At 48.1% G+C, this 24912-nt stretch overlaps 1 protein-coding gene across 1 annotated transcript; it reads right to left on the bottom strand.

The window, feature by feature from the left end:
* Nucleotides 1-3073: 3073 nt before the first annotated feature.
* LOC144112047 (growth/differentiation factor 8-like) lies at nt 3074-22930 on the bottom strand. The gene is made up of 2 exons (XM_077645120.1): nt 21751-22930; nt 3074-6263 (listed from the first exon to the last, which is right to left on the bottom strand). The coding sequence occupies exons 1-2, from the start codon at nt 22199-22201 to the stop codon at nt 5428-5430; spliced, it is 1287 nt and encodes a 428-aa protein (XP_077501246.1). The 5' UTR covers nt 22202-22930; the 3' UTR covers nt 3074-5427.
* Nucleotides 22931-24912: the final 1982 nt, after the last annotated feature.

Here is a 24912-nt window from a genome sequence, read left to right as displayed (position 1 = left end):
GCCAACATTTCAACGAAACATTCGCTGTCTGTGTACAACAAGCAATGGCTGTATTTTGGATGGCTGCAGTGAAGGCTTAACGTGCTCCAACGTGTCACTCGTGCTGAAAAAGCCCATAGGGTGAGGAGGCTGGCACAGGTCAGAGCTCGTGCACTGGACGACAAGCACAATGTGAGCCTTCTCATCCCTTTTGTTTTTATCGCACTCGGTGCCGTGTCGGAGCCGTTCAGCAAGTCCTCACTTTCTTGTTTAGTTTCTCGCGGCTGCAAACTTGCGGCGGGAAAGTTATGGACAGAAGGGATACATACATCATGGCTACTGCAAGCTAATCGCGGCGTCTTGAAAGTCGCTTAGCGATGCAAGCAGCGCTGCGAGCACTAGTTTTTCTGATATTCACGATCCCGAGCTGTTGGAGCGCCGCGCATAAGGCGGAAGGGGATGCACACCATTGCGGGAAAAACCTCTGCAGGGAACGTAGTTACACTTTTCAAGTCTTGTCATAAAAAGAAAAAAAAACGGAGTATTTATGGGCCAGGGCTGAGACTTGGCGGTCATATGGGGCCGACTTTGGAGTCTCGAGAAAGAGAAAGAGTGGAGCGGACGACTTCAAGGGGGCTTAGTTTGCAAGGGCTGGCTGTATGATGTCACGCCCCTCGCCGAGTTCTTTTCTAGTCATTACGTGCAGCGACAAAATTTTGTAATAATTTTTGCGACCTGCGCTGCTTAAAAAATACATATACAGCTGCCATTAACCACAAACGCATTTTTTTTTGTTTGTGCCCTGATGGGCGCGGCCCGATACTTGAAGAAACTATCCTCGATACCGATATCCAAAGCTCTCAAATTTTGCATTCCCGATATCGATGAAAGACACCGAACCAAAATTCATTTCCGATACCTATTGTACATACTTTACCGTCAATACTTCTGTACACCACTGAAATCAGCGATGGTAATATATCTGGTGATATTACTACCTAAGCTAAGATATAGCGCACTGTATGTTAAAGGTTTCATCCAGCCTCAGGGATTCCTTTAAGCTCCACTGTGGTCATAAGAGGCTTCGTTAAAATTTTAGCATTGGAAGGAAGCCTTGGTGACGTTGAAACGATCATTTCCATAGCAGTCGAGCGAACTGTTTTTCAATGCTAATTTTCTTCATGAAAACTGGCCTCTGAGCACTTAACCACATGTGAATAAACTTGAAACGGCTTCTGATGCTCTTCATTTGTTACTACAGTATTTACCGCTTGCTTTTGCTTTGCTGATACAGATGAACGATGTGCGCAAAACATTCGACGGTGAGAAACACAAGGACTGGCGCGACACTAACAACACTAACTGTGTTTCTCTCGTGTATGTGGTCCATCGAATGTTTTACGCACATCGTTCATCTGTATCACCATGCACCAACTAGGCCCAACAGAAGTGTTATTGCCTTTGCTTTGCGTTGAAAGCCGCAAGCCCTGTGTGCTTGGGAAAGCCGAACAGTTACATCCCCTGCACAATGGGAGAAACAAGCACACTGTACGAACTAAGACTAACAAGTAGTTGATTGCGCCAGCCGCTCCTTTCTTCTTCAACCAAGCACATGCGCGCGAAACACAAAATTCCATCAAACGCACAATTACCCTCTCAAGCCAACAAATTCCCGCTGTCTCCTTTCTGTACAAGTGGATGGAAGCCTACCTTTCGCGTTTGCCAGGCCCAAATCTCGCTATTTGGAAGGCTTGAAGAATTTAGCGCTTCTTTCTTTGCCTCTCACCAAAGATAATCTTTGTTTGTCCCAAGGCGGCGTGCAGGTTGCGTAGTCATGCCTGTACGACTTGCAGTGTTTAAGCAGATGCTGTACATGTTTCTGCATCTAAGGTGTTGCCATGCTCTAGTAATCATGTGTTAATGCAGCAGCGCGCCCGGTCTACACACACCTTGCCACAGGTGAATGGAATCTTACACGTGGCGGTTAGTCTGCAAGGCACATTGTTACTGTGGTTGGTGCCACGCCGAACCTCCACTGCCCATCTTTCTTCGTTAATGAGCTCAAACAGAACGGCTTGCGGGGCGCAGGAAAACGAACTCAACACCCAATTTTCGGCAGCCCTCTTAAGGCTGTGCATGACCTTGTGAACATTAAGTGTCACCTCAAGCTCCCACCTCTCTCATATGCCCATTCTTAGAGCCCTTGAGTTGAGGCGTAAGGGCTTCTACAAGGCCCCAACGATAGCACGAGGAAGACCACGTAGTAAACGAGCAGACCGAACGAGATCGACGTGTGCGGCAAACTAATCTAGTAGAATTTCACAAGTGAGGACCTAAATATCAAAATCTTCCATTTCTGCTGGCAACCACCACAACTTGAAATGTTGGTGTTGTTTCCACCATAACTATGAGCACGTCTCTTCGTACCTTCTGTCCCCGAGCGTGGAAAAACGCAACATATATGTCGTCTCTGAGACTAACAGCGAACTTAGGGAAAATGTGACTGACCGGGCTGACGGCATTGGCAGAGTCTCTTCCTAATTCTTCCCCTTGTTCAGTGCTCTACCATTCAGCGTGCGCCGCCACTCCAAAGCCTGACTCACATGAGCCTCAATACCTCTGCACACTTCTTTTTTCTGAGCATCGACTAGCGTTCAATTATAAGATACATTAAATATGAATTTTTCATACTGATACTCCAATACTTTCATTTCGGTCAAGCGACACTTAATACCGATACACAAAATGTATCGCAAGATAGTACCGAAGATGTTCAACTAGTATGTATCTTCAATACTGGTCTTGCCTGTGTCATGTTAATACCAGCCTTCACTATATCTTGTAAGGGTAGTCAGAAATCCTTACATTTTTCACAAAGAAAAAAACACGCAGTAAATGGCAGTAGGCTCAATATAGCAGAATCAGCTAGTAAATGAGACACCATTTCACAACAGTAACTCAGTTGCATATTCCTTTGACATGAGGTCAGGGGTGGAATAGGTGAGAACTTCCATTCCATAAAACCGACTAAAAATGCAATAGACCGCTTGGTCGGCAGCCATGGTCAAGGGTTACACATGAACAAGTCTAAAGGCGGAAGGTAATATATTTTTTATTTTTGCTGTTTTTCGAGGTGCGATGAACGAACAACCTATAAAGGCAGACACGCGAGCACATACAGAGGAAGCACTCTTCGTGCGCATATTCTCTGTCAGTCATACAGAAACTACGAAAGACAAACGGAAGAAAAAAGTCATTCGCTGTATAAATACATTCTTCGCACACCAGATAAATAATATTTCGCGCTTTCTCAGCAATCGCACAGAAAATGGGACGAAAATATGCTAAAAGGAAAAATATATATTCTCTACGAGAAGAAGTATGGGGAGCGCACCTATAGAGGGAGTGTTCCTTATGGCTACGAAAACGAAGAAACTTGCTTCTCACAAAATTTTTTGAGAACAGAATAAACTGGTTAATGAGAACAGACGCAGTTTAGCGGAAAAGCATGCTATTTGGAACGGCAAACTGGAACGTCGGTTGGAGTCCACAAACCAAAATAAGAGAAGCTTAGTGATGTCGTTAGTGCTTAGTTTAAGTCGGTATCAAGCTCTTCTCAAATAAGACCTCTACAGAGGTTTGCCTAATCATTTGAAAGGTTTTATCTCAAAATAGATATGCGCACTAGATGAAATTTGCCTTCTTAGGCAAAGTAAGTTTTAAAAGATGCCCTAAAAAGATGTTGGTAAAAGATGAATTGTGAGAAAAAGAAATGATGTGTGGGACATGACAATATTTAAGAGACTAGAGTATGAGAAATAAGGTCTGCTTGCGTGAAATTCTCTCGAAGAAGAGCGAACAAACGGACTGAAAGAGAGGTTCGGATGATTGTTTGAACTTCTCCTGGTAATAGGCATAAAGTCACTCTCTAACACCTTCGTCCACCGCCACTGCGTCTCGGCATGCTCTAAAGGCGAACGAAATCTTGTTGCTGGGCGGTCGGGGACTCGTCCTTTCTCCGACACAGCATCCCGCCACGAGCGAGAGGGAAAGATGGCGGCGATTGCGAAGTCTCATGCACGTCCTCTCGTCCACAGAAGGGGCAGACGGAAAGGTTCCATCGTGCGAGGAAACATGCCATCAGGGAAAAAAGCACGGACGTCTTTGCAGGATGGCTGAGAGGGACAGATGAGCTCAAGATCTCATAGACTCAAAAATAACGGGAAAGGGAAGTGGAAGGAGGGATCGAGATACAGTCTTTCTCTGCTCTCCGTCTCATTCCAGAGATCTAGTTACGAGCGAGCACAACACATTTCCAGATCCTGATAATCCCGGTTCTCTTCGTCGTATGCTCGTCGCATGCCCGCGTATGCGACACGTGTGTGCACGTGGACGAGCGTGTGTCGCGTGCTTGAGTGTGTGTCTACGTGCGGCTGTGTCCTCGCCAGGCTTGACGACCCAGTCATCGTGATTGAAAGCAACAAGTTTTTGGTTGTGGCACGCCGAAAATGCGGCATCGCGTTTTCTGTGTTTTCCCCACTGTTGCCTCTCAAATAACCGTGTCGCTTTCGTGTGGTGCTCCTTCCTGTTTAGTATTTTTTTGTGTTCCTAGCTTCAGTCGCGACTTGCCCTACTCTTGACCCAGGCAACGAGCCTTGTGCGAAATCCTCAAAAGCAGATATCAAGTGCGAGAGGAAGTTGAAAGACATCTTTGTCACTGACCGTGCTGTAGGATCGAAACACTACAGAACAGTGCTGTTTTTTTTAAATATGAAAGTTCGTGTAACCTTGGAACCAATGCACGCTGTTTCAGAATAAACAGACAAGTTCTTTGGTTCTCAGATTGTTACAAACCTAATTGTCATGCTGAAGACTTTTTAATGCTCCTAGAAAATAGATTCTTCTTTCCTCCCAACTCGTGCATAAGCTGAGCATGATAACTACAGCAAAAAAAATAAGTTTAATCTCTAAACAAGGTAAATTCGCTTTGGAAGACTCGAGAAAAGGCACATGAAAGTGAATTACTGCCAAAAGTAAATGTACAACGCCATGAAAATAATATTGACCTTCTGCTCAAAGGCGGAGAATTTCAACAAGGAAACTGGCCATGGAGACTACAGGTGCGCTATCTTCCAAAAGCACGTGCTGAATTTCACGTGACGATTTCTTGACGTTCTTCGGTGGTGTTGACGAAAAGAGGCTACGCTGTCAAGAACCTCAACACAATACAGCTCGACAAAACTATCCGCCTATTTGAGGACATTTAGAATATACACTTTCATACGTTCATACAATTGTGGAATACTGTTCTTTACGTGGTATTCCGCCGAGCGCATGTCCCTTGTCTCCCACGCACAGTTGATGGAAGAGGATCGACTGAGTCCGGTGTCTCTGGTCGGGAAAGGGAGAATTGTTTAACCTAAACCACTCTCTTTGAGAAGGGACCTGTCACGCACACTCGCACGCCTCGACCACCATGTTGGGAAGGCTCTTCTGCTTGAGCACTTGGTCGTCGTCGATGAAGATGAGCGATATGGGGGTGAGACGCGAAGGTGTGCAGCACAGGCTCAGTTTGAGCGTGTTGTTGATCCCGGCGGCCGCCGAGCTGTGCAGGAACCTCTGAAGGACCGTAGTGTGGTGGTACTTGTTGACGCTGATGTCGTGTATGCACGAGCCACGGCAGAAATTGGCCGAGTATCCTGACGGCTGGATGATCCAGCTGTCCCAGCCGATCTCCTTGAAGGACACGTAGAAGGACTCGCGGCAGCAGCGAGATATGGACGCATTGCAGTCGACACTCCTACGGGACCGGGACGAGCCCGAGGCGTTAGGGTCCGTGCGAACCACCAGGAAAGGCTGCTTGTCTCCCGTGGACCCTATGGGCGTCCCGGGCGAAGACGGCGAAGGTGCCACGTTCCTCAAGCTGCCGCAGGTCTTGCAGCTAATCTCGAGTCCCCTGGGCCTGCTCCGGCGTCCTGCCCACTGGGCGACCAAGCTGGTCAGGTCGAAACGGAGCCACTCTGGCACGGAGGAACTGCTCTCGAAGGCGACCACTCGCTTGCGGAGCATCGGCTGGTGGTGGCGGTTGCTCCGGTGCGACTCCGCCACGGAAAGTTCGGACACGACGAAGGTGTGGTTGACTGCGGCAGAGGACGCCGCTGGGTCGAGGTCCTTGAAAACCCACAGGTCGGCGTGGGCTACGCTTCGGCTCGTCAGCTCGGAGCTCAGGTGGAAGACGAAGCAGCTGCCCCGATGCGGGCCTCGGGAGGCACACTCGTGCGAATCTGCGAACACGGAAAGTACCACAAGAGAGGTCTCAGTTTTGGGAGCTAAAGTAAGAGAAACTGCGCCGAACACATCAATCAGTCACTTACGGCAGGAGATCACAATATTAGCACAGATAATTATAACATGCTTGTTACGATTTAAACCACTCACAACTGCACGGGACGTGTTTGAATAGTGCAACACCAACAGTACATGAGCGACTCGTCCATGATTGCATGATGCCACGGTTACCAAATGACTTGTAATAAAATCAGGATAGCAGTAATACGCTAATTTCTTTCGGTCGCGGCGTCGGCGTGTAAGAGTAAACGAGGAAATTCTCCGCTCTCGAGAATCGCTACCCCGAACACCCTCCTCCTTCCACAAGCTTCCACCCACTGGAAGCCCTTAAGAGGATCCATCCACACACACTCCACTCTCGTCCATTTTCATCCTACTGAAGGCCTCCATACACAGCTCACCCATCAGAAGCCAGCATTCATCAGAAGTTCATAAGAGGAGTCTACCACCCACCCACTTACACTCTCTATCCACCACCACCCTCAAAAAGATTCCACCCATTTCCACCCTCCAGACGCCTCCACTATCCAGCGGAATGTAAAACTGACGTCGGGGTAAAAATGAGGCAATATGGGACGCGGAAGCTCCCGGCTGTCGCGGCTTCGCTGCATCGATTCGCATGATCGTCCGTCACATAACACTGCCATTAGCTCTCCTTATTTCCCTTACCGTCTCCCTCCTTCCTGGAGTGCTTGGCTTCACTCGGGCTCGGCAGCTCATCAGCGGGCCTTGGAGGAGCAAGCGCTTTTCTTCACTGGGCCTTCGTGCAGACCTCGAATATTTTTTTTCGTCCTCCGCCTCCTCTGTCAATTTTTTTGCTTCTCTGGCTATCCAAGGCCCAAAGAGTTAGACGACTAGCCCTCGTCCGACAAACCACTAATATGCTCAGTTTCCTCTCTCGCCTAGGATTTAGGCGAAAGAAAACGGCATCGTTACGTCACGAAGGCACGAAGCACGATTTGAGAACATCAGCACTTGTCTCAACTTGTTCTCAAAAACAAGCAACGACACTGCGAACGCAGCTCTACATCACGTTATTTTCGCTATATCTGCCACACGAAATGGTGATGATTGCTGGGATATCATGAATGATGAATGATTGGCGGGTTTTACGGCAGCAGGGCTTGAAATCATTTATTCAGCTTTCTTCATACGAAAAATTCGTGCTGTGGGAGAAAAATAAAACGTAGTCCCCCCCCCCCCCCCCCCCCCCCGCCTACCGTTCCTTTATGCATGCTATGTTGGGTCCGGTGACCACCCTCTTAACCGCGATGACGAAAGCACAAAAGCCAGGCTCCTTTCTTAAGTCGTTTAGAGTTTTGCAAACACGTGCCCGCACAGCATCGGTTAAAAATCGTGAGGACACATGGTTTGGCTTTCAGACGTATAGCTGGGAATTTATGGTACACGTGGAGTTGTAAACGTTCGGGGGGAGGGAAGACCTTTATCCTTCAGGGGGGTCGTAAGCGTTGGACAAAGCGGCTCAAAATCAAGCCCTTTGGCCTTAATGCTATTGAGCAGGGGCGCACTTATTCTCCTTTGAGTACGCCAGTGCGTTCGTTCCTCGTTTTTCTTTCTGGTTTCTTTATTTTATGTAACTGTGAAACCTGCCGCTCGGGCTTCACTGTGACGTCACTTCTACGGGGTAAATGGCCACGGTGTATGTTACATGAGAATTCGTGATCCTCGTTTCGCCGCGCAGTTCTGTCGGCCACATGAGAACCTCACTATGGGCCGCTTTGAGACCACGCTAACCTCATCTGTGGCTTCTTTTCTTTCTTTTTCCCGTCCGCGATTATCCTCTCTCGCTCCTGCTTAACCTGGGCGAGGACTTTGCTCTTGAGAAGCGAAATCAGCAGACACACATGCTGGCTACGAACTGCGTGCTATGGCAAGGGAATAAAAATAAGGTAAACAACAAGAAGACATCGGTGTAGCTCACAAACTCAAGAGACCCCTTTCTGCTGTGACAGGGACGGACGGCCGCTGTCATCACGTTCACAAGAGAAGCAGAGCGAAAAATAAATATTAGCGCACCGAAAGAGGCCTCGGCGAACAAAAAGCTGCAAGCAGGGATTAGAGAGACGCGGAGGGCAGGAGTTCGGTGTTGCTAAGCGTACGTCTCAGGAACCCAGCCCCCGAAACCGTCAGCCTAGCCAAGCAACGACCAGGGCGAGGTTGCGTTCGCTTTGTCGTGCCCCTAGCGACTACAGCGGCAGGACGGCCTCTTCGGTCGACAGATCGCTTTCAAAGGAGAGGGAAGGGAAGAGTGCGGCGCATTCGCACGCTGCTGCTTAGCGGGGTTATCGCTTCTCCGATCCGCAGGAAGGGCGCTCGGGTCATGCCGCAAGCGAGAATGGCCCAGTGACACTGCCCCCTTTTTGATAGCGGCGCGGTTCTCCCTGGCCTCCTCTGGCGGGACTGCGCTCACAAGGTCTGCAGATTTGGCGGCACTGAGTCAGCTGCCGTAGGAAGCGCAGCAGTGTAATATACCTGGCATTATACCGAGCCGAAAAACAGAGCAGAACATTTTCTGTCGTCACAACAGATTCTCCGTATTTTTGTTGCCCATGAACTCGTACTAACAACAGAAATATTTCTATGAAGAACTCAAATTTGTGTAGTTACTACAGAAAAGCACTATTGAACTACAAACTGTAGAAAAGTACAAAATAAAAACAACAGTACTACAAAAATACTACAAAACAACAAAAAAAAGTGTCAGCACGACAAAATGACAAACTACTTTTGACACTGTTCTGTCGCTTTTTTTTAGTCAGTATCCAATTTTTCTCTCTTTTATGATGGATTGCAGAATATATTTTCAACTTATCTTCTTTCAGATACTATTGGTTGACCCTGGTATTCTCAAATGTCAACATATGGAAGGAGCTTATTTTTGTGCAAGTTTCAGGAGTCCCTTTATACCGGCACATTATGGAGAAACAAAGCTCCTTTCTGTGTCTACGTCTATAGTTTGTCAACTTATTTTTTAGCAGCATGATTTTCTCATCGTACGAAGGAAATTAGCTGGATTACTCCGGTAAACCAACTTGCTTAACTGTGCCACACTTGCTCCAATTTCGCAATGGCATGAGGGAGGGCGAAACTGCACAGGGGAATCACGGAATGTTTACTCTTCTCTACAGAAAACAAGAAGAGCGGGGCAAAGCGGAGGCCAAAAGGGCGGGAGCTGCATTACTCTTCGGGGCTTGGTTGCAAGGCCGTCTGCTCTTGTCTGGTCAAGTGAGACGGCACTATTGGGTCCCTTTCCTGGCTCTTTGTCGAATGCCTGAACCCATGCGGTGCACGTGGCGTCCGGACGGCACCAGTGCGCATATCGTTAGTCGCGCGCTCTCAAATCAAGCACACGCTCGTCGCCTTATCCAAAAAGGATGTCCATCATCCGGCCTAAGCCATGGGGCTCGGAGCAATGCCCATTCGAGTGCGCGATATGTATGATCAAATGAGGCTCCCCCACGAGCCGCATAGCAGCCATGCGGAAGAGTGCTCCGCGCAATCTTTCCTGGCCAGGGAACAGACGCGGCCGCTCTTTCACAACTTCCACGATGCGGCGGAAACGACCAAGAGATACAACGCGGCACGTGCGGCAGTGGTAAGGCGCTTCATTGAGGCGGCGGCAAAAGTGCAACGTTGCAAGCGCGACCGAACCTGTCGACGGGGCGCTGAACAAGTCTTCGGATGCTCGTTCCCACCGGCTATGGCGGAGAACTGTCTTCTGTAAAGCGCAGAAAATAAGTGCCCACACCGTTCTCCTCATGTGAATTTTTCTCTGCGTACTTTACTCTAAAATTTCATACTTTGAGGACACAGTGTGCTCGACGCGGATGCGTTCATTAAGGGTGGAAGACAGAAAGGAAATAAATTAAAGTGAACCGCAAGCGCAACAACAAAATTCCTAGTCCAAAGTGTCAGAAACGCTGAAAGTTTTGGCTCCCCGCATTCAAGATTTGCTCATATGTTTTTCCAAATCCTCCAGGCGCACACTGCCTTGAGAAGTGAGCAAAGGCTGCAACCCGTGCGTCGCAGGTAATCGTGAGCGCAAAAAAAAGAAACACACAAACAAACAAACAAACAAACAAACGAAGAAGCAAAAATGGTATGCAGCTACTGAAATTTGAATCTGTTGTCCAGACACAGGAAAGCGTCACGTATATCGGTGTCAAGTACACTGCTACACTGAATTGGACTGCATGCGTCCACTATATTCTTCTCTTCTTCACCCCGTATAGCAGCTCCATGTTTTCAACACGTAACGTTCAATAAATGTTTTCTGACGCCTTAAATAAATGAATCTATTACAGGCTTCGAAAATTCTGAATCGTGGAATCTTCGGAACGTATCGCTGCGTCGAAGCAAACAATCGTGGGCATCAACCGTAAGTACTTGCTCCTCGAAACGTTTGAAATATTGATCCGAATTGACAAAACAGCTTTGTCGTTGTGTTCTTAGCGCATTTGCATTTTAGCGGTGTTAAAAATATAAGAAATTCTCTCAGCAGCTATAATCTGGCCGCTCCTGCTGCGGCGCCTTATTGTCTGTGGCGTTTGACTTTAGAGCCAGAAGTCATGGGATCGACTCTCATTGCGGCGTCTACCATAAAGCAGCTGAAACGCAAAAGCGCTCGTATGCTGACACCCGGGAGTGTCCAAAACCAGAAAATCGATGTTTTGCATGTGTTATTTCCTCAATTAAATATTTTCTGCCCTTTTCTGATAGGTGACGGAGCCTGTGGCGTCAAGGTTGGCAGTTAGCAAACAGCGCCAATCATTGGCTCCCGTGCCAAATGCGTGCCTAACAGACGTCAACAATTATATATCCGCGAACGTTGCGTTATATAATATCTTTCGACGGTAGGAATTAATCCGGAGGCATCCACTGTCGTCTCCCTCACAGTCACTTATTTCACACACTCAATTCACAGTAAATTCGGGGCATAAAATTTTTGAATTACATGATGCGTAGCATTTTTGTCCCAATTATCTATAGGCCAACGGGTTTGCTTCGAAGCAATGCACAGTGGGGCTTTATAGCTCCCTTGGGAGTAAGCTCTAAATGATTGATTGCTATCTTAGACCTCGAAGACTGATGATGCAGAACGAGCTCCGTTGCGTGGCCCAAAAACGAACCAGAATTGAAAATATCTTACAAAGGTTGTACCCCCAGGAATCGCCTGTGTGTACGAAAGTTGTGCGAAGTCGTTGGCACTGCTACACACGAGGCATTTAGTTTTAGTGCTTATAATTTCTCGCCTTTCTGCCTGCATTGAGCAAGCCACCGTACGGCCGCTTCCGCGTCCTGCTAATGTCTTTCAACCACGAGACGTGATTATCGCGGCTCTCCATTTACCCGCCGCATGACGGGAGAATCATTCCATGGCGACCACTTGTCTCGAGCCGCCAGCCAAGGCCACCTGGGGCTGACGGCACACTAGCGCATTCGACCCGTATCGCGCGTGACCCTATTCGTGGAACCGCGAGCGCCCGCTGGCCAAACCACGATGGCGGAAATTTTCAGCTAACCGCGGCGGAAAATTGCCTTCGGCCGCATCGCGCTCAATTTGCGTCCTGCTGATTCTTCTTGATCTGCTTAATCTCTCCGCGCGCACACTGACGCACAGTGGTTGCGTAAATGCAGCCCTCTCTAAATGCTCGGGCCCGTTTTGTATGGCGCACAAGAACTGAGTTCATTAAAATGCTCTCAGAGCACCGCGTTTGTTCACCTCGCACCACTAGACATGGAAGGCATACGCTGTACAGTGTTGCCAGAGCGGCGAGCATTAACATTTGCAGGGATTTTCCCAACCGCGCAGCCCTTCCAAAGGCTCTGCGCCGTCCTCTAGGGCCTGCATAGGCGCGCATTGTGCTGCTTAAAAGAGGTGCGAAAATTTTCTTTCCGGCTTCTTCCGAGTTTTCACTATGCCGTCGGTGTTGCCTATGTCCACTACGCATAGATTTCAGCACCTAAAAATAAGACATTGCTACTAGAGACACCCAGGATGCCACGAAAATGGCTGCGTTGCTCAGAATGTTAGCTATAGCCATTGCCAGCTGGAGGCGTGAAGAGGAATGTGCTGCTGTCGTCACTTCCTCACTTCGAAAAGGGGCAGGAAGAGTCAGTGTTCTGATTACTTTTTATTCTGAGGTACTACGAAGTGTGAGAAAGAGTGCGTTAAAATAGTGAGCGAAAATGCGGGGCATGTGCAGAAAAAAATTTGAATATCTGAATAATGTACGGTAGTGTTACGGAAATACTGAAGGCAGTGGTCCATCCTTCCTATGCGTAGCAAAATCTTCCCTTTAATGTTTTTCCAGCGCTCGCAATAATTAGTTAACACTGCCATAGGAAACCAAACGGAACGTTTTTTACGGTACCAAAAACGGTAATACCAAAAAATTGCAAGCCTGCTGGCGAGAGATCTGATATAATGGTTGTTTAGTGAAATCTTACAATATATGAAACAAAAGGTGGTGTTCATAAACTATTTCCCGTTGAAAAATGCTTGTGTCCAGAATTACTGGGCATGGTATTACGGAGATTGCGGGCACGTGCGCCAGGCCCCAGGAACTGCTTCTTTCTTTTTTTTTTATTGTGGCCTAGCACGTAATCTCCTCATATCGAACAGACCATAACGTTCTTTGACGCAGGTATCATTGGTAAGACCTTGAATAGCGGCACTAAATCAGCTGCACTAAATCGGTTCTGGATGGAACTTTACAGTTCTCGAAGATCTTCCTGAATATGTCGCCAAATAGTGAGACAGCAGCAGCACAAGTCCTCACTATTCCCGGCGTATGCTTCCCATTCAATAAGTGCAAAGCGCTAGACGTCGCCCCCATTTTAGAAGTAATCAAACGACTTGTGCAGATGGAAACAGCACGGTCACGCTGTTTACCGCGCGCCTGACCTCTATCGCCTTTTTCTTTGCTTCTTACGAGGGAGCGCAATCTCGTTTACGTGATGGGCGAGACGCGTCTGCGAGGTGCGGGCAATCCTTGGTTGCCCTTTCGACATGAGCCGCCCCGGCTTCTGCCCTCTTCGAGCCTCACGAGGGGTGAATGGGGGGGCCGCGTTGATCCCCCGTCTTGCTTATCTCCGCCTTATCGCATGTAGCGTAGTAGCAGCAGCAGCAGCATGCAAGCGTAGCTGGCCGAGCAAAGCAAAGACAGAACCTGGACGTGGGGTTGTTTACTTGTTTTGATTATTACGCCCCCGAGAGCAGAACGATGAGGAACTTCGTGGGCTGGCCCGGATCCACCGCTCGTTTCGGCGCGAAAACAGGAAGAGCATACTTAGCGCCGAGCACGACGTAACGACACGCGACAGAAACGCTCATAGCGCTGCTTCCTGTGAACTTGTGTCGAGGTGTTTGTCCAAATATGAGAGTACAAAAACTAGCACAACGTTTTGTTTTAACCAACAGGAATACCGTTCGCGCAAGTGCTTGCTCTACATGTGGCTAATATCAATAGCGCGACGTACCCTTTAACAGCAGCAGTCTCAGCAAATTTAAAGCGACCTGAAACTGTATGCTGTATGTATCAATGGAAATGTGAATGAAATTAGTGTTATGCATTTAAACTTGTCGGAGTAATAAAAACAGTTATCTCATTATATTAGTTGAATTGATTATCGTTGTACCACTATGACACAAAGGTCTCTAAGCACTGTTCTGTCATTGGAGAATTCGTTAAGCCATTCACGATACATTACGTGCATATAGGGCTCTTTTTTCATGAACGATATTTCGTGGTTTCGAAAACCGGCCACGACACCTCATTTCGACGAAAAGGGAACACGAATACGCCGGTGTCCGGGAATGCCGTGGCTGTATACTTTTCTCAGGAGGCGAATACGACGTGCCTCAGAGTCTGGCTCTGGGATCTGACGTGCTATTATTGTCACATTTCTCTTTTCTCAAAATATGCAAAGCTTTTTCTGACACCTCGCAGTATTCGTCCCGAAAAGACTGCGTTGAAGCACTAGCAAAACTCTTCAAAACGGGATTCGTAAGTCATGCAGTACTTTTGAAACCGCTGAAAAAGAACGTCGTCCATAGAGTCTGTCACCCGTAGAGGCGAACAAGTAACCAGTATTTGGCGCTGTGTCCTATATCCTTTCTCTAGAAAGTTGAACCAGTAATGCTGTGCTATGTTTAGATCATGCAGAGGGTGTAATGTTTTCGCATGATGTTTTATAGCCTCATGGGCGGCTTGGCTTCGATGCTTTTCAGTGTACATTGCTTTTTAATGCGAGGGCGTCGCTCGAATTACTTGGCTCATTGTGCGAAAATCTCGCCGCCATTGGAAGGCCGCGGCAGGCACACGTGGCAGAAACGCGGCACGCGAATGACGTCATCACTCTCCTGGAGCAAAAGGCCGCGGGCGTTCACTGCGTTCATTACTTTTAGTTGGGCGTCCGCAGTGTCTCTGCGGGCGACGACTGCGCATGCGCAGAACACTACGTATCTCGCAGCGTCTTACAGGCGTGCGCACGCTACAAAACGTACCGTGCGCACGCAACGGGCACGTTATGGGAGGCGTTGATAAGAAGGCGACGTCCTGCTCGCCCGCTTCGGAAGAAATACATATCGCCGCTGGATTCCCCGACGCAATAGCTCGCTCAAATGGTAGCGGTTCGCTTTTATTTGGCACACTTTCGCCCACACGTAGCGGTATAAGCGATAACTAGCCCCTATTTTTCAGACAATTTTTGGAAAAAGGCCACGCACTTTAAGACACGGACAGAGGAAGGTATAACACACAGCGCTGTGTCGTTATATCTTCCCCTGTCCGTGTCTTAACGTGCGCTGTTTTTCTTTCCAAATATGAACTATCGACTAGCCCGTTTGACAACCCTTGCAATTTTTCAGATAATTTGGCGATTTTCAAGCTCTTAGGCCTAACTAAATGCAGTGTGTTTTCCTCGTAGCAACGACACCTGGCGAATCAGTTTTCTAGCTTTTAGTCAACTCTTACATTTTCTTCAGTTTGCATAGTTTTTCTTCTTGGAACAAAACAGGCTCGCAATGCACTCACCCTAGTTACTAGTAATCACGGGTGAAAATTTCTTCAACCGAGCGTTGACGTGCTTTGGCATCTTGTCGCTAGATGACGCTACTGTTTACGCGCGCCCCTGAGGGGCGCTACGGCACCGCCAACTAAAAGTGTCGTGTTTACACTATTCACAGCGTACGCAACACAATGACCGATGCGTACGCAAACTTACTGCGTACGCCCAACTAAAATTGTCTATTGGCGTTGACATCTAAAACGTTGTGGCAGAAACGCGGCACTGGAGCAATACGCCGCCGGCGTTCATACGGTTAATTGGCGTTGGCGTTGACAACGTCGTCGCCGGCATTGCCATATACGCCAAGAGAGGACTAGGACCCGTATAGAGCTCAGAGACTGCTTCGGTGCAGACGGAGAGATGTGCGCTGTGCACTCAGCGACAAGTAATGCTCTCGCATTTACTCATCATAAGAGTTGCTTAGGTTCCCCCAAAATTTTTTCCCTATCCTTGCAGTGTGTGTAGTGAGGTTTCTCCAATAAGCCTCTCTTTATATCATAGTTACGTATCTTTGTATGAATCCGACCTCACACCCTGAAGGACCCATTCGCAAGCCTCACTAACAACAGCAGGATTACTCACAACAGAAAGCGCACATCTCATTTGCAACCAAGTAAGCATGCGCGAGAGGATGATATTATCTCCTTGTAGTATTGTTACTGAGTTCATGTTGCGGAAGGCAGTACTACCGCCGATGCTGCTACGACGACCCCACAATCGCCGGTTCTGTACCGAGGGGGCTACTGTCGACGAAGACATCATCTGTTTGACCAAATAAAGTTTCTCCTCTGCCGCCGATGCTTATTAAAAGAAATCCTGCGCATAAAGTTGAAAGAAATGAGTACGGTTGGCTCGAGGCATGTGCTCTTTGCAAATGTTTCGTGCAAGGTAATGTCATGCATTAACCAAAGTTGTTGTGCCCCTACTTATGTTTCCGCATTTAGCTTGCAGAATGAGTTTTGTTATTTATGCATCCATAAGGAGCAACTACAGCTCCAATTTAAACAACGTATGACTTAGAACAAAGCGGTCTCCGGAAAATGTGCTTTACCGCACAGCGCCACCAATGTAACGAGTGGCATTAGACCACTGTGTCGGCTTTCGCGACTCGACTAGTGGGATGGACCGACTAGGTCACGCGCTAGCGGCGGCATGACACATCAACATTGGCGAGCACATCAACACGGCAATAGTCCATTCGCGTTGGTGTGGCCTTGATGTGATCCCAGGGAGGCGATGCTGTTCAGTATTTGGCTACGGCAGGCAAAATAACTGCTGCTACTGATATGGACCGGAGTGGATTCAGTATCAGGCTTTATCAGATGGGCCTTACAGATTTCCTCGTAACCGTCCAATCCTGGCTGGCACAAGGCCTTGTGGTCATACCAGTCTAACGCCTGGCATGCAAATTTGCATGCGCATTGTAGAGAGGGAATTTTAATGAAAGAAAGGCGGAGAGGTCGGCCGGTGGTGCAGCTGCGGCGAACCTGATTATACAGCTGTCGTTGCTAAAGTGTTACGCAATCCTAGCCGATGATGGTGGCGCAGATGGCACCGCGCTGTCCGTTTGCAATGTTAAACAGGGAACAGGGCTTTGATTTTTCACAAACGGCGCGTAATCTTCTTCCCTCTCTGTGTATCCTTGCGTGTATGCCGTATGCCGCTCTGATCTTTCACAAGAAACACACGGTTCGCGTCCATGCACCTCGCTGATTTTCTTCACATCCGCTTAAGTAGTCCACACTAGCAGCTTACTTACTTAGCTAGATAGCTATGCGTACCATTTACAGCGCCACACTTGGTGTGTTAGCAGGAAAAATTAGGGTTGACAGTCTCTCTTCCTCCATTTCTTGAACTCATACGTGGCGGGGACTTCAAGAGCGTGGACAATCAAGTTAATGGTGTACATAATTTTTTCACACTCTAGAAACTCTGAAGCCATTCTCCTCCCCTGCTTCGAAAAAGTGCCACCGATTGCAGCGCCGCACCACGTCTTCCGGCTGGCCCTGCGCATCACCCCCCCCCCCCCCCATCCCCCATCCCCCGTCCAGCTGGGCATCATCGTGACAGGAGCATTCTAGAACATGTTCTCTTAGCGGCCTACATACCCCACAATCCGCGCTGATGTGTCCCTGGTGGGGTCCCCTGGCGAATGCTGGAGCTTTTAGTTACGGCATACCATCTGTTCAGTGAACGTGAGAAGTGGCTTTAACGACTGTGAAAGAGGTAATGAAATGTAAGTCTCCAGAGACATGACGTAAATAAATGTCGACTGAAGCTGTTTCAGATTATTCATCATAATCAAGATGGAATTCAACGCGAAAACTTTATTTTGCCGCCATTCTATATGTCTGAGCATGCCGACGACGAACACACAGTGAGAGATTTCAAATGTAAATTCGACATGTCCTCAAATCTTCATTATTTCTAAAAGCTGCACGGCTGCAAAAATGTCTCTTCGCGTGTAATTAATATTACAGATAATGAAATCTTTGTTGCAAATTTGTGATGCCATTCTTGCTTGGATTGTATGTTGGCTACGCATTCTCTTGTACTTCTTGCTCCCTTCCTCCCCTCACCGCAACACCATACATGGCGCTGTGTCCAATAAGTAAACAAGTAACAAAATGAATAAATCTGCGCTCTTCTGACTTTCATTTTTAGCATCGAATTTATTCAAAGCGTGCCACATTAAATATTAATATAAGTTTGCAAAAGTGTGTACAAGTGTAAAGTGAGACCAATGAGGTCACCTTTTCCGATGCGCTCTAATCAAGTAGCAAATTTTCGCGCCTTGCGCTCTCAGTTTGTTGGTGAGCACTCGGTGGATTAAAGGCGCGGATTAAGTGTAACGACGCCATAATACAATTCTATTCGCGTTATTCTATTCGATCCTTACCTTCCGCTCGTGTGACTGTCTGTTACCAGTAAGATGTAGCGAGGGCATGGGGCAAAACTGAAGAGTCGCCAACATATCTGTTCGCCCTAGGAATATGCGCTTTAGTCATGACTCAGAAGTACTTGTATTTGGGCGTGTTGGTTCATATCTTTTCAGGAGGACACAGGGGCGCAACAAAAACACACGGACATAGAAGTAGACAGGGACGAGCGCTCGTCCCTGTCTACTTCTATGTCCTTGTGTTTTTGTTGCGCCCCTGTGTCCTCCTGAAAAGATTAGTCATGACTGTTGAGCGATTTTTGTTAAGAAATAGAGCCTCTTACTTATATAGGCTCGGTGCTTGCCGTAAACTGCATCGGTGTGGCCCTGCAAATGTTCCATGACATCTTTGAAAGTTGCTGTTCCCGTTTGCACTGTGCGTTGCCAGCACCAGAGAACTCAAGCAACAATACTTAGCGACTCTTCCGTCTCGTTGTATCGGAAGCAGTCACGTAACATCTCTCGCATTATGTATTTTTACAGCAAAATTCAGACAACCATGTTTGAACGTTCCGACCAACCGCTTATTGCCACGGAGCAAAACGTGGTTCAGCGCGCGCCGATCATGCTTCGCAAGGCCGCTGCAGATTCGCGTCGATTTCGTGAAAATCGCCAGCAGGCGAGTAATGGCCAGGCACAACTGTTGCACACTTTCCTCTTGGGTGGAGTGCTCTATGGGAAGTGCATTATTTCTCTCTCTGAATCTGCGACCATTACTTGCCCACAAATATATTCTCTCAGCACTTCCAATAACTCGCTGCCTACGTGGACTTTGAAGCCCAAACAACGCACTCGGGGAGAAAAAAAAACACTGCAGTAATCAGGGAAATACCGCGGTCTGCAGCCTGCCAGAATTCTCCCGAACCTGCAAGACGAGAGGACCACGGTGATTGCTTGGTCGCCCACAGGATTATATAAGTATACGTGCTCGGTAACACGCAGCGCCGCTGCAGCGCAAACAACCGCGATAGCGAGTCTTTCGCAGAAGCACGACGACGCTGCTGCTGCAGGGGAGAAGCGGCGAAATGCGGCACGTTTCCGGCTGAACTCTGTCGTCTGAGCGGCAAGCTGTTTCCTTCGTTTTGTTAATCGCCGCCACTGCTTTTTATCAGGCAGAGAGGGACGACGGCTCTCGCTCGACGTGAACAAAATAAAAAAAAGGAGGCCCGGCGTGTGGATTAAAGTTGTGCCGCGCGAGAAAACAAACGAGTAAACAACAACTCTGGAAGGAGCAACGTATCAAGCAGACGGACCAACAAGTCACATCATCATGGTGAGGTCACACGCTGTACATGTGTTAACACCAGAGTACCCTCATCTCCAAAACGCCTTGGTTGTTGCCCAAAAAAGGCCACATCAACGTTGACTGAAGCAATGCATTTTGAAAGCTACCTGAAGCTGCCTAGTGCGTCGTTTTGTTCTTTGCACGTTGTCTTTCCTTTCTGCTTGTTTTCACATTTAGCGCTCCAGCTCGGGCTTCGTACTTCGCTCCAGCTCCGCGAATACGTGCACACAGCGACGGCGGAAAGTGGTCGTATACCAACATGACCTCGGGCTTCGCCATAGCGCCGTATCTTTCTTTTTTTTGCGTTCCCAGCTTTTTTTTTATTATTCTTTTTAGATTCATGGTCTGGGATACTCTATGCAACTCCTTTTGTTTTGACGTCAACACCTTCCTCCTCTCTTTCTTTCCTCTCCCTCCCGTTTTCCCAAGCTCACGAGTTCCATTTCCTTCCGACCTCACCGTATCTCCTGTCATTAAAGTTCTTTCCCTGATCCTCTTGAGTTCCTTTCGGATTGTAAGCCGACACGCTGTCCAAGCACTGTCACCAGAATATGCGCTTGTTCTCAGTCGGAACTTGCTTTTATCAAGTTTCAGTCGTCAGCAAACTCCACCGCGTGCACGCCTTCTGCTTGTGGGCAGCTTGCTGTCGTCAGGTGATGTAATATTTCGCGATGATGACGTAACCGCATGTCACGGAGCAAGTGCGAATGCCCCATCTATTCACGTGCATGCTAGCGTAGCACTCTCGTGGCCGCAGGCGGTCGCTGTCCTTGTACATTATGGCACCGTTGTCACAGAGCAGAGGGAAATTTATCGATGGAGAGAAAGCATAAATTCCCATATTTTTAGCCTAGTCTCAGGCGAATAAATGACAGCGAATCTTGTCAAGACTACCGCCAACTAGTGCGTGGGAGATATTACACCGTAAACCGGAAGGAGTGAACAGGGGGTAAGATGCTCTCTGGCGCGCTGCCTCGTTTACAAAAAGAGTGCGCTAGAGGACGGCTTACTCCCTTATTACTACTCCCGTATAGGCGCATTCAACGCAGGCAATTGAATATAGTTATAGTAGGACTCCTATTGCGAAGGCAAGATGACCGCTGGTCCTTGAGGGTAACGGAGTGGATTCCAAGAGAAGTCAAGCTTAGCAAAGGACGGCAGAAAGTTAGGTAAACGGATGAGACTAACAAGTTTGCAGGCATATAGGGTGGATGCAGCTGCCGAAGGACAGGGTTAATTGGAGAGACCTTTGCCCTGCAGTGGGCGTAGCCAGGCTGATGATGATGATGACGATAGTTTACAATGTAAGGAAGAATCTTTGGTAGGTAAGTGGGATTTCACGCCCCAAAGGTGCACGTTGGCTTTGATAGACACCGTAATGGAGGACTAGAAATCACTTTCATCTCTAAGAATTTTTAAAGCGCCCGACATCGTACAGCACCAACACCTCTTCAGATTCGGCTCCTGCGGCAGGGATTCCATCCCGCCACCTTGTGCTCAGCAGCCGAACGCCATAGCCATGAAGCCGCAACATCGGGTAGAAATAAATATTTGAGCTCTTCCTAAAGCGAGGTGTTGGGAATAGAGTTCATTTTTTTTCTGCGAGCTCAGTTTTCCTCCTTTTGTTCTGTGCTAAAAATCTAGAGTAATTCGCTTACACTAAATTTCGGGAGCCACCATAAAATAATGGCTGACAGCCAGCGTTGAGCATGGTAGAAAAGTGCCGAGGAACTACTTCTATGAACAAAAGATCTGGATTTTTTGGGTATATTAAATCTAATATTGATAAACACTGTCTGGCACAAATCAACAATGCTGGAAAGCGTTTCGTAGCTTCAATAGTGTTGGCCGAATTAGATGGGGTCGAGTTACCGAAAGATCACAATCTCAGAATAGTCACAAAACAGTCAGAAAGACCCGCTCCTATTCGCTGTCACGGACTGGCGGACGTTGATCCATTAGTGATAGATTTGTGATTTCATTGTTCCTTAATTGGGCGTCTGGTGTCTATTCGCAATAATCAAGGAGCGTTATGGCTGCCGCGGAATTAATTGACCGTAAATGAAGCGTTATCGCAAGACGCGCTAAAACAAAGAGTACCGCTCACCGTTCTGAGGAAAGATCACCGCCGTCTGCATGGTCCCGTAGAAGTCGTCCTGGCGCCGAGAGTTTTTCTCGCCGCCGTCGTCAGCTCCGGTCTGCGATAGAAGGACCTCCTTGTCGGCGAGAACCGAAGGCAGCACAGACCTCGGTATCCGCACGTTGGGCGGCTCCCTGAGCCGAAGCTTCTTCAGGATCTGCTGCTTGATAAGCTCGATCCGTGCGTACCGATACTCCTCGCTGTTGCCCTGTTCGGCGAGCTTGCGGGCGGCACAGTCGTCACACGCAGACGACGTGTACACTGTGGCCGGATGGTGCCGACTGCCTCCCACCGCGTTGTACGCAACCGGCGGCGAATTCAGCACCACAGCCGAAGAGAACGCCGTGAGGAACACGCAGCAGAATACGCACTCAGACAGTGTGCCGTGGCACGGGAGTTGGTTCTCGTGGCGATGCATCTTTCTCTTACCGCAGAGTCCGAGCTTATTTCTACAGCTGGAAGAAGTTCTATAGATTACAGAAGACTGCTTGACGACTCTTCCTGGGAGACACTTAGGAGCACCGCTGCGTCCGGTCACTAAATGCGCGATGCGAAAACATCCGGATGCACTGTGCACGACAACAGCCGCGGAACAACAAGTAGACACGAGGGTCACTGAGGAGACCAGCTGTTGTTGAGCGCTACCGGTAGCAGCAGACGGCCGGGATAGCAGACGACACCGGTGCCGGCCGGCGGGAAAACGCAAGAACAACAGAAAGAAACACGAAGATGAAAAGCACGCTGCGACACCCCGGGACCCAGACGACGACGACGGTCCGCTCGTTACACGACACGTTACAGAGGGATTTCTTTCCTGGCCTTTCTTTTTTGCTTCCTCAACGCCGCGCAGAACGGAAGATTAAAGCAAGGAAAAGGACCGGACGACCGGCAGAAGACGACGACGTCTTGCACGATAAAGCGCCGCCGGGACTCTTCTCCTAGCAGCGGCGAGCAGTGGCGGAAATACTGAAGGGCCAAGAAAAAGAAACAGGAGGTGCTGGGGTCGGCAAGGATCACAAAAGTTAAGTGCGGAAGGAAAAAGAAAGGAAAGAAATTATGCGTCGGTGGTGACGTGCGGCGGAGGATGGGCGAAACAACTCCGCGGATAAGTTGGCCGGTTGCGCTAGCTCTGCGTGTCGAATGCGCCGAGAGCACCTGATGCGCCGCGCTTTTATAAACGGCCGCAGAGTCTGCATTTCTGGATGACGTTTTTTGCGATGGTGGAAGGAAGCAAGAGCAACAGCGAAATTGGAGGAGGAGGTAGCGGCCCTGCAATTGGAGCGGCGGTGCGCCCTGTCCTCCTCTCGTCGGCCCCGGGGGTTACTCTAGCCGGTCGCAAGTGCCGGTTGCAGAGTCAACACGCGCTTGCGGAGCGGCAGTTGCGCGATGCGTGTGCAGCGACCAAGGTGACAGCGGGCGCAGTTTCTTTTCTTGCCTTTGTCAAAAAGAGATTTCTTTTTTTTCCAAGAGATACATCCACGGGGGCACATTTCGTGGTGATCGGTAACATGTTAGCCCAGGAAATAAGGGTGTCGGACCTTTTACGAAGACACTGTGTCTGTGGGGACCTGCTTACTGAACTATAATTGCCCACCCCTACCTGAGTGCGCATGCTTCGGCTAAAGGGATATGGACCTCCAAAGCAGTATGCAGAAAAGTACTTCGGTTTCCTCTTTTGTTCTTGTGAAAGGCATACTAAATTAAAGTCGAGAACGCCGAACTGAGTACAAATGCAGGAAGGAACAATAGATAAAGCTTTTTGTCACATGTTCTTGCGTGTGTTTATATTTTAACAGAGAAGTGCCCTCGAACAAGATTTGCAAGGGCTGACAATTAGTGCAGAAGTGACGGATATCCAAATTTCTCAGCATTCATGTTCGATCGACGCTCCCACCGAAAACTCAGCACTGCAGTTCATCCGCAAATGTGAACGATGCCGTAAAACAGATTTTTAAGTCTCATACCGTCTCATTTTGTCTGTGACTGAATTAGTAATTGGGATTGACTGTTGCAAAACATAAACATGGCCTGCATAATGTTTAAGATAACGCTTTGTGCAACTTATACACAAAATGCAGGCTGTTCCATCAGTATGGATCCTTCAAGAACCAAACCCACGAGGCACCCGAGACCCTTCACTTTGCCTCTTGAGTCTGCATGCTTAAAAAGTGAAATTGACTTTGAAATTGACTTTGCAAGTCCACCACTTGAACAACGACAGCTAGATGCTTTTGCTTTTGAAGTTGCGTAAACTGCAGGTGAACATCGTTGTCGATACCTACACTCTTTCACACTGATATATTGTTCTATTCACGCAGACAGCTTCGTTTCGTGAGTCACTCAGTACAATGGTTTTTCTAGGTGTGACGTAGACCAATTCAATCACATTTCTAAGCTAAAGTCTGAGCTATTAAAGTTTGCTTTAACTTTCATTAGGTTAGCGTTAGAAGCCCACCGTGAAAAACACCGTGAAAAACAATGGTCCGGCGTCCGGCGGCATAATGTTGTGTAATTTCGACCTGCCATGGTTGGCAGGTGGAAAACAGGGGGAAAATAAATCCCCCTCTCTACATGCCGGGGAAAAGAGAGAGAGGCCAGAAGGTATCTGTCACGGGAGGAAAACCCCTAAAATGACTTTGTATAATTGATAATGACTAATAACGACTACGAATGACTTAGCAAAACTTGAATAACTAAGAATGGCTCAATAAAATGCACAGCAAAGTTGAGCAATTAACATTTGCTGAGCAAAGAAATACATGGCGAAGTACATAATAAAATATAAAGGGACGATAACAAGTGGAAGAGATGCAGCCAAAAGCAAGGAAAAGACCTTATGCTAACCCACAGTTATCGCACAACGATAATTAGGCGCCCCCTTAATTTCTTTATAGTTTGATTTCTTCTTTTCTACGTACTGACGGCAGTAGCAATTTATGCAATACGACTGTGGGAAAAAAGAACATTTTTTTTTCGGCACAGGTCGGCAAGGGACGTATGTTCTCCATCCGCCTGCAGCATACCAGTCGTCTGGGTTGTGGTCTTCTGCTGATGATAGTCCATAAGTCGCACTCTGCTAGAGCTCCTAATTTCGGAGTCAGCGTTATTGGAAATAAATAAACCCGTTTT

This window comes from Amblyomma americanum, unplaced genomic scaffold, assembly GCF_052857255.1.
Source record: "Amblyomma americanum isolate KBUSLIRL-KWMA unplaced genomic scaffold, ASM5285725v1 scaffold_34, whole genome shotgun sequence".
Taxonomy (NCBI): domain Eukaryota; kingdom Metazoa; phylum Arthropoda; class Arachnida; order Ixodida; family Ixodidae; genus Amblyomma; species Amblyomma americanum.
The sequence above is the reverse complement of the archived record's forward strand: the minus strand, read 5'-3'. Positions and strand labels throughout refer to the sequence as shown.